Consider the following 9,905-nt stretch of genomic DNA (forward strand, 5'->3'; position numbering starts at 1 on the left):
TATATATATATATATATATATATATATATATGCCAGCAGAAACTGCCATTTCGGTGTGTTTTATGTATTTGTATTTCATAGATACAATGTAAATTGAATAGAACAATATTTGACATATATTTAAATGTTTATTTTTCACAGTATAAATTGGGTCCCTCACAAGAACATCATTATATTTGGGTGTCTGTGACATCAAAAAAGTTTTAAAAACCCTCATTTAAATAATTTAAATGGGAAAAGCGTCATCTGAAAATTTCAATTCCGCTTAAAAATTTGGCGTCTGCAAGATTTTGAAAGTCTTTTATGCTCACCAAGGCTGTATTTATCTGGTCACAGTAAAAGAGTAAAGAATAAAATTGTTAAATTGTTTTGTATTTTAATAATGGGAAAAGCGTCATCTGAAAATGTCAATTCCGCTTAAAAATTTGGCGTCTGCAAGATTTTGAAAGTCTCTTATGCTCACCAAGGCTGTATTTATCTGGTCACAGTAAAAGAGTAAAGAATAAAATTGTTAAATTGTTTTGTATTTTAATATATTTTCAAATTTAATTTATTTCTATGATGGCAAAGCTGAATTTTCAGCATCATTACTCGTCTTCAGTGTCACATAATCCTTCAGAAATCAATCTAATATGCTGATTTGTTGCTCAAGAGACATTTTTGATTATTATCAAATTGAAAACAGCTGCACTGCATCTTATTTTTGTGCAAACCATGATACTAAAATATTTTGTTACATTATACATTTTTTTATTGTTACTTGTGATCAAATGAATGCATCCTGTAATTAATGCATCCCCTCAAAAAAAAATAAAAATAAATAAAGCAGTAATGTACAGTCAGCCTGTCATTATTGAAAAAAGACCCTGACATGGTGGTCTTGTATCATCCTGAAATGGTTTATTTTTCAATAATAACTGGCTGACTGTACATAAATGCCCGTGAAATATTGCTTTGAGTTGAAAAATGTATATATTATAATGTTAGAATGTGACAAGAAATGAATTTAGTTACCTGGCAAAACAGACAGATAAGTTAGCATTGAATGGGAAAAAACCCTGTCCACGTTAATGCTGCGATTAACCAACTAGAATCAAGAAATCCACAGAGCCGTGGTGTGTTCTGATTGTTGGTGCATCACAATAGAGGGCTGTTGTTGTTTGGTGATAGCATCTCATAACTGGCAGCAAGCTGGAGGCATATATGCTCAGAGTTAACATTAATGTGTTATTCAATCTGAAGAAAATATTGAAGAAAAGCTGCTGGATTCCAGGAACACACACTCTAATATCATCAAGGAATATACATAAGCAAATGGGACTATCCAAAAACAATCATGCCATTTAAATCTTTGAACAGAATAACAGAGACTGCTGCACACCAAAAAATATGATACAACATATAACAGCAAAAACAATGCTGAACTTTCTAGAGCACAAATCTGTCAATTGACTTGGATGGGTCTCTGACGAGTCTCTTCAACCACCTCAAGGTTCTCAAGTGATAACAGAGGGTGTGTAACAACAACATAAATGTGTTTTTTGCTATGGCAGACCATAAACTGTCTAAACAGTCGGTTTTCTGGCAGAGTAATTCTTATTGTAATGCTTATTATTACATTCAAAGAAAATCCTGCTCAATGCCATGAATGTATCTGCATCAGTGGCATGCAGTGGTCCTAACAGTTTTTCTTTTTATGTTTTGTTTTTTTTAATAAATCTAATGTTAAGTTACACTTAATGTTGTCACATTTTCCTGCTTGAATAAGCATTACCTGTCACGGAAACACCTGCCTCACCAGCCGAATCAGCTTCCTACACCCGCTCACAATCACCTGATTACTAATCACGGACACCTGCACCCACTTACCACACCACTCAAATACACACTCACCTCAGTCACTCGTCGGCTGGTCTCAAGGTTGCAAGCTTCTCTGTCCTGGATCCTCGCCTTCCGACCTGCCTGTCCCCCTCGGAATCCTCAGTTCTCGGCCGAAGGACCGGAGTGCCGACCCAGATAAGACTGTGTTTTGCTTCCCTTACTGCCTATGTTGAACTCTTTTCCGTTGGAAGCCTCTCCTAAGTTCCTGTTATTAAACTCTCTGACTTACGTTACCCTGCCTGTCTGCCTCTTTGTCCCAGGTGTGACATTACCAAATAGAATTCCTTTTTGTATTTTTACATTTACAATGTAATTAATGTTCTAATTATTAAAATCAAGTATAAATCTAATCAAGTTAGTGTTTTTAAGCATCTTTCATTTATTCCAAAATAATAACTCAAGGCAGTAACAATTTAAACAATATATTTTATTTGTGAACTGATGCTCTGCTGTTCTTTTTAATAGTATTTTCGGAACATCAGTCATCAAAGCTTGGTAAACCCTGGTCATAGACACTGAGATGTACCTTTAATTCCACCAAGCTGATTGCTCACTAGAAAACCCCAAAGATCATGTTTTATCTGTTGTGATATGTAAGTGGGTGAGTTGTTTACTTATTTTTTAATTAGTCTTCCCACTTAACACCATCATTTTGTTCATTCAGACTGATTCGTGAACGCGGAACATGCACGAAAACAAGAGGCGGGATTTATCACATGAACCAATCATAGTGCAAAAATAGAGGCATTGCCTCATCTCACATCATATTTTTGCAATATTTGCTTTGGTCACACTTTAGTTTGGGGACCAATTCTCACTACGACTTCTGCCTCGATAAACTTCTAATTTGCTGCTGATTAATATTTAGTAAAGTAATTGTTAAATTTAGGTATGGGGTAAGATTAAGGGATCTAAAATATGGTCATGCAGAATAAAGCAATAATATGTGCTTTATAAGTACTGCTAAACAGCCAATATGCTAGTAATATGCATGCTAATAAACAACGTGTTAATAGTGAGAACTGGTCCCTAAACTAAAGTGTTCCCTTTTATTTTTGTACTATGAATTATTTACCATCCAATTTCTTGAGGAGGCATTGCCTCCCTTGCCTCCTCAGAGGAAATGCATGTGGGTAAATGCAACAGCAAAGGAAATTCCTTGTGTGCAGTAAACATACATCACTATGTAGGTCTTGGCATGATTGCGTACAGCAAGACAAAATAATAGGCCTACTTATCTTCCAGGTGCAGTGAACACATGTTCTATATTTGCAGGCCCAAAGCAGTAAACACAACTCCCCATTCCTCACACCTTCTTACAATCAAATGCCTAAGCAATTTTCAAAATGTTATGTACGTGCACCCTGCAGTATCACTGAGATTTTCCATGCATGATTTGTGTATGTGAGGGACAGGTATGTGGGGGTGGGCAGGCCATTCACATGAATCAGCAGTTCAGGCCATTGACAGACGCAAACTTGTCGCAGTGAAGCTCACATCGCAAAGCATCAGTGTTTGACATCAAAAGGAGCCATGCAGACTGAGAGACATCTCATTCAGGTTAATGGATTGGGTGAAAACTAAAGAGGCCAAGCTAAGTGTCTCCAGAGCCCATTCAGGTTTGCGCGCATCTTGTCTTCAGAAACCTCATTCAAGCAATGTGTTTGTTTGCTAGTATAAAACATTCAACTTGTCATGCATTTGCATAGATTTCTATTTTGAAATGATGTCTTACAATGTGCAATTGTTAAACAAAAGGTAATTTAATATATCTATAAAATATTAATTATTCCTCAAAAGCCTGCTTATTAGATTCCAGAGTAGTGGTGGAAGATCTGAATCATTTCTGTGAATCGGTTCTTGCGAACAGTTCGTGTGCAGACCGATCGGTGTATGACATCAAAATACCATACAGACGGTTCCTTATGCTTTCAAAATGCTCTCGAGGTATTTTGATGTCATGCACCGATCGGTCTGCACACGCAAACAAAGCCAAAACCTAGATATTTTAGGCAATATAGAAATCCTGGCCAGGACGCGTCCTGGGAAAATGGCACGTATGGTCACCCTATATTAGGAACATGTTGGAAAGAGACCGTTCTCAGTTCAGTGAATCAGTGAATTGTTGACTCGGACCGATTCAGTCCAATTCGTGAATGAATCGTTCAGGCCGGTTTTGTGAATCCATTGAACAGTGAACATGTCTGGAGAGGCTGTGTAAAAATCCAACAATTTTAAAGAATCTTCTAACCCTTTACATTGACACAAACTCACACGCACTAATAATTAATCACATTTTTGAATCATAACGCGTTTCTGCTCTTCAGATGTAAGATGCGTGGGGGAGGGAAGCGCGCCAGGTCCATTTTTACGCCCTCGTGCCTCGCCTGTCATAAACCCTTGAATTATATATATAGCTAAATAAAATAAAGGGAAATTCGACCGTAAAACATTCGAAAACGACAAAAGGCACTTAGATACTTTCGAGGGAGGCAACCTGCTGTTTCATTTGCCATCGAATTGTGCAGATGCTGCTAAAACGGGGCCATCTCCTCTCCTCCTCCGTTACTGTGGAAACCATCATCATGCTGCTCCCGCGAATGCCAATTATCACATCCCCCGAAAAACCGGTTTACATAACCACCATCTTCCCAACGCATAGTTTGCACACCTAGACAGCCAGAACCAAAATGTGCCACAGTTGAGACTCACTAGAAGCAAAGTGCTTGAATGATAAACCGATTGTTTGCCAACATCCAGCCCCCGGTCCTTTCAAAGGTTGCGTAAACAGATAGCACACCAGCGTTAATAATAGAACACATGTAAGCAGGCGAATAGGAATAACACACAGAACCTGCCATAAAGCTCCTGTAATATTTAACGCGGCATGGCTGGAGGATGAATGAATAATGGGGAGGGAAACTAGCAGCCCTATGATCACACTTGTGCATGGGGAGGCTAATTCATAACAGCATCCAGATTATAATATATAAGAAATAAATTAGTTCAAGTGGGAAAAAACTCCATATTGACTTACAGCAATTTGTTATGGCGAAGCTGTTAGCCACCTCCAGGTTATCAATGTGAGGAGTGAGGCGGAATTCGCCCGTGCCGAACTGAACCATTCCGATCCGAAACGCGCTGTACTCTTGATCTGCTCCTCTGGGGAACAGGCCACCTGAGAAAGGAATACATTAAAACACGATTCAAAATTAAATCATGTGAAGAATCTCGTCTCATAGTCCAAATTTAGACATAATATATCGCTTTATCGCGAAAATCTCACATGGCACATAAGAAAAAAAGACGTTTGGTATGTATTTTCTGCTATCAGACGTTTCAAGTCGAGATTTGATGCCTGTAATCTAAAGGCTTATTAGACAGGTGAAGTGCGCTCACCGATTTGGACGCTTGGAGATCCGCCGTGCGCCAGTCCCCATAACGCGAGGAAGAGGAGCCCCGACAAAATCATCGTCTTCTGCTTATCCACGCGCCCGCATCCACCAAACGCGCACTGTTCACAAAACAGCGGGCACAATATAGAGTCGACACATGTTAAAATTGTTACACAGTTAAAACGCAGAGGCTCTCGTTAGACCGCGGTGCTGGTGAGCGAAAGAGCGGGCGCGATGATGCGGGAGTCTTGCCCTCCTCCTTTGCGGCTCCGTCCCTGAGAATCGTTTCAACTCCGCGGACACGGTAAGAATACCGATGAAGACGACAAAAGCCGAGCGGAGCCGAAGCTGCTCCTGTTTTGAGCCCGCGCTCTCGCTGGGACTTTGGCTCAGCTGCTGTGGGTAAATAGGATTGCGATTCGTCGATCTTATTCATTAGTGTAATATATGTCCCGTGATTTCTTATGGTTATGAATTTATTGAATTAGAAAAAGCCTAATGTGTGTCCACTAGAGTCAGAGTGGTGACAGATGTTCCTCTGTAATCCAATAGGTTTGGGCTCCCCATCTTCTGAAATACATGTAATGAACAGCTTAACCACCTTCACCCGGACTCATCAATAACTGATATACACCTACACTCTTAAAAATAAAGGTGCTTCAAAAGGTTCTTCAAGCGATGCCATAGAAGAACCATTTTTGGTTCCACAAAGAACCATTCAGTCAAAGGTTCTTTAAAGAACCATTTCTTTCTTGCGTTTTTGTAATCTGAAGAACCTTCTTTCGCCACAAAGAACCTTTTGTGAAACAGAAAGGTTCTTCAGATGTTAAAGGTTCTTTATGGAACCATTTAGACAAAAAGGTTCTTCTATGGCATCGTGAAGCACCTTTATTTTTAAGAGTGTATTACACATATTACTAGCTAGAATGGGCTCCTTTTTTAAGACCAAAGACCTTTTGGTGGGCAAAGAGATGGACCCCTGTATAAAACTGAGTGTTGCATCTTAAAGGAAGAGTTCACCCAAAAATGAAAACGTGCACTTTTCACTTTTTCCACAAAAAAAATTATCCTAATCTGTTCCAGTGAAGAAAAAATCAACCTACATGTTGGATGGACCGAGGATGTGTACATTTTCAGCAAATTTTAATTTCTGGGTGAAATAATCATTTAAGCCTAACATTTTGTACCATATTAATATATTTAGATACTTTATTATGCTTACATTAAAATAATCATTTATCTGACTGATTAACATATTTATTTACATTATAATTGTGCTTAATACATTTTAATGTAGAAGGGACAATAAAACATTTAGCTGAATTTCTTCACTGTATTGGTTGATGTTAACTTAATATTTTTGTCTGTTTGTTTTGCACATATTTTCATTTTTCCACAAAATTTGTATGAGATTAAGCATCTTGGTTCTAGAGAAATGGGCCAGTACAAAACATCTGACCCTGGATCTCCTTGTGCTTGTGAGCTTTTATGTAAAGTAAGGTATGCACGTATACTATTCAAACAACAAAAGTAGAACTGAAAATAAAGTTTAGTTCTAATTAACAACATTGCAATTTAGGTCACAATGATAAGGCATTTATCATATCAAACAAATGTGCAGACATTTTAAACCAAGAATATGGCACAGTATCGGTATACAGCCAATTATAAGTAAACCATTGACTTCAACGAACCATAAAACAAAACAAGATTAGGTTTAGATATTGAAGAAGACTCTAGCTTCCGGTTGCTGTTGTTGTTTTTTAACAGCAATCGTCCCATACTGCCCTATCTGACATTTCAAAATCTGCACGCAGCGAAGTGATTCCCAGCATGAGCAGCAGAGAGCAGTGAAGTGCTGTCTGTGGAAGACTGACCCTACAGACGCTGGATCCATAATGCAAGCGGTTAATATCTATCTATCTATCTATCTATCTATCTATCTATCTATCTATCGTCTGTCTGTCTATCTCTCGATCTGCTGTATGCTATAGCCTGCAGTGTACATGACCTACCATTAAATGTTGAATGTATAATATGTATAATATGCATATTTTGTATAAGTTAGATTTTGTATAAGTAAGAAGATTTAGCCAGTTGAATGATCAACCTTGATACTCAATTTGCCCACGTTTCCAACATTTGTATGTATATATAGAACTTACATAGAATGTTACAGATGTGTTAATTTTGCTACAAAGGAAAACATGTCTATATCTGACTAGGTCTGAATGTGATATTTTACAAGGTTCAGATTATATAAGTCAAAGAGCTCAACGTACATATTTAACACAACCAAAAGTGTAGTACAATGCACAGGCATGAATTAGTAGGTCAAAATTAACATACTAAAATAAAACATCAGAAAACAATATGTCGTTTTGTTATATAGTTTACCTTATACTTTAAATAATAGCTGTATAATCTTGGCAAATAATGGTGAAATTAATGTTTCCATTGATTAAACCATGTCCTACAAACACAAAAGTATTTATTCCTTAAGTATTCAACTAGATTTGTATCTTCGAGGAAGGTGCTTGCAAAACAGCAATACTGTAAAATAGTAGCTATTCTCCTTTTCTTTCTGCATAAAATGAAATGCTGTGACAGAGCCGTTGTCATGACACTGAACATGTGTTTTGTTTCCAGGCAGCTGCACACAAGAATCATCACAAGTGCAGCGTAAAAGCAGTTAAATATGGCTAAATATATGCAAGAAAGACAAGATGAATTAATTACTCAAATAGATTTTGAAAAGACAACCAGTTGTAAATCAGTATGGAAATATTACAATGATGATTGCATTTGGTTACAATTTGGTTACTGAGTGTTGTATCAAAGCACGGCAAAGGGAGATTTTGACTAAAATAATCTTCAAAAAAAATTGGAAGGTCTATATGTTGTTTGTACGAGTTTGTATGTTAAGCTGTGTCAACAGTGCAAACATCTGCTCATCCAAAATAACAGAAAAAAGAGAATGTAGATGATGAAGGATCTTTATTGTATGGCTCAATAACGGCAGTTAAATCCCTTCTTATTACAGACTCATATGCAATAACCTATTATAAATACTGCATGCTGTCTGGGTCCAGATCTGATACAGTCTTTCTTTCCATAAGCAAAATTTTGCCTGAGTTTATAAACAATTGACAATTATGGATGTTTTTGCATGGGACATCATGGACATCTAGCACTTTGGACCAAACATGGCTGAACACACTGTAAAGTCATGCTGCAAATTTTGCTCGTATTAAAGCTACACATTTCAAAAAGCGAATTACGAGGAAAAATACAAATCAGCAGGACTATATAACTGACATACCAATATAACAGACATCAAAGATTAAAAACGATGAACATTTCAATGTTTTGTTCATGCTTGATTATCACCCTCATCAACATAAAAGCACACGCACACACACATATTCACACAAGTACACTTTGTGATGGTCACAGGTAGACAGACCAGTAAATAACATTGAAGAAGAGGAAGGTGAAAGGGAACAGAGCTCGCGCATAGAGATCAATCCGTTTAGCAGCAGACGGAATGACAGGTTTCGGAGGCGGCGGCTTCTTGTTGTTCTTGTTCTGTGATTTGCCGGCGGCGTCTGTGACCTCTATGGGCTTGCCGTAACAGTCGAAGTTTGAGAGTTCGAAATCTCGAGGAAGAGAACCGACAATACTGAAATCATTTGAGCGCAGATCAGATTTCGAAGTACACACCTTCTTACAGCGGTTTTCCACAACCTACACAAACACAAAAGACATTTGAATACATAGAAGAAAATCTATCTATCTATCTATCTATCTATCTATCTATCCGTCCGCCCATCCAACCATCTATCTATCCTACATATCTCTTATCCATCCATCCATCTCCTTGCTTCAGTCCGTCCGTCCATCCATCCTATATATCTCTCAATCCATCCAGCCATCATCTATCCATCCATCAACTATCTATCCATCCATCCATCCATCCATCCATCAACTATCTATCCATCCATCATCTATCCATCCATCAACTATCCATCTATCCATCCATCCATCCGTCTGCCCAAACAACCATCTATCTATCCTACATATCTCTTATCCATCCATCCATCTCCTTGCTTCAGTCCGTCCGTCCATCCATCCTATATATCTCTCCATCCATCCATCCATCCATCATCCATCCATCCATCCATCCATCCATCCATCCATCATCTATCCATCAACTATCTATCTATCCATCCATCCATCCATCAACTATCTATCCATCCATCATCTATCCAACCATCAACTATCTATCTATCCATCCATCCATCCGTCCACCCATCCAACCATCTATCTATCCTACATATCTCTTATCCATCCATCTGTCCGTCCATCCAGCCATCCTACATATCTCTCTCTCCATCCATCCATCTATCCATCTGTCATCCGCCCATCCATCTATCTATCTATCTATCTATCTATCTATCTGCCCATCTAACCATCTATCTATCCTACATATATCTTATCCATCCATCTGTTCGTCCATGAATCCATCCATCTCCTTGCTTCCGTCCATCCATCCTACATACAGTGGGTACGGAAAGTATTCAGACCCCCTTCAATTTTTCACTCTTTGTTATATTGCAGCCATTTGCT

At 38.1% G+C, this 9,905-nt stretch overlaps 2 protein-coding genes across 5 annotated transcripts in view; both read right to left on the bottom strand.

Annotated features, from left to right (window-relative positions):
* Positions 1-5,573, bottom strand: part of LOC107702389 (glutamate receptor 2-like) — a 26,046-nt gene extending 20,473 nt beyond the window's left edge. For all 4 annotated transcript variants that reach the window (XM_016504695.1, XM_016504694.1, XM_016504697.1 and 1 more), the window contains exons 1-2: positions 5,281-5,573; positions 4,919-5,059 (exon numbers count right to left, since the gene is read on the bottom strand). In XM_016504695.1, coding sequence (XP_016360181.1) covers positions 4,919-5,059; positions 5,281-5,353 — 214 coding nt within the window. In that variant the 5' untranslated portion in view covers positions 5,354-5,573. The remainder of the gene's footprint in view (positions 1-4,918; positions 5,060-5,280) is intronic.
* Positions 5,574-8,264: 2,691 nt separating this feature from the next.
* The window catches only part of LOC107702391 (glycine receptor subunit beta-like), a 20,350-nt gene continuing 18,709 nt past the window's right edge, over positions 8,265-9,905 (bottom strand). The window contains exon 11 of the mRNA XM_016504701.1: positions 8,265-9,023. Coding sequence (XP_016360187.1) covers positions 8,727-9,023 — 297 coding nt within the window. The 3' untranslated portion in view covers positions 8,265-8,726. The remainder of the gene's footprint in view (positions 9,024-9,905) is intronic.

This window comes from Sinocyclocheilus anshuiensis, unplaced genomic scaffold, assembly GCF_001515605.1.
Source record: "Sinocyclocheilus anshuiensis isolate Anshui unplaced genomic scaffold, SAMN03320099.WGS_v1.1 scaffold86, whole genome shotgun sequence".
Taxonomy (NCBI): domain Eukaryota; kingdom Metazoa; phylum Chordata; class Actinopteri; order Cypriniformes; family Cyprinidae; genus Sinocyclocheilus; species Sinocyclocheilus anshuiensis.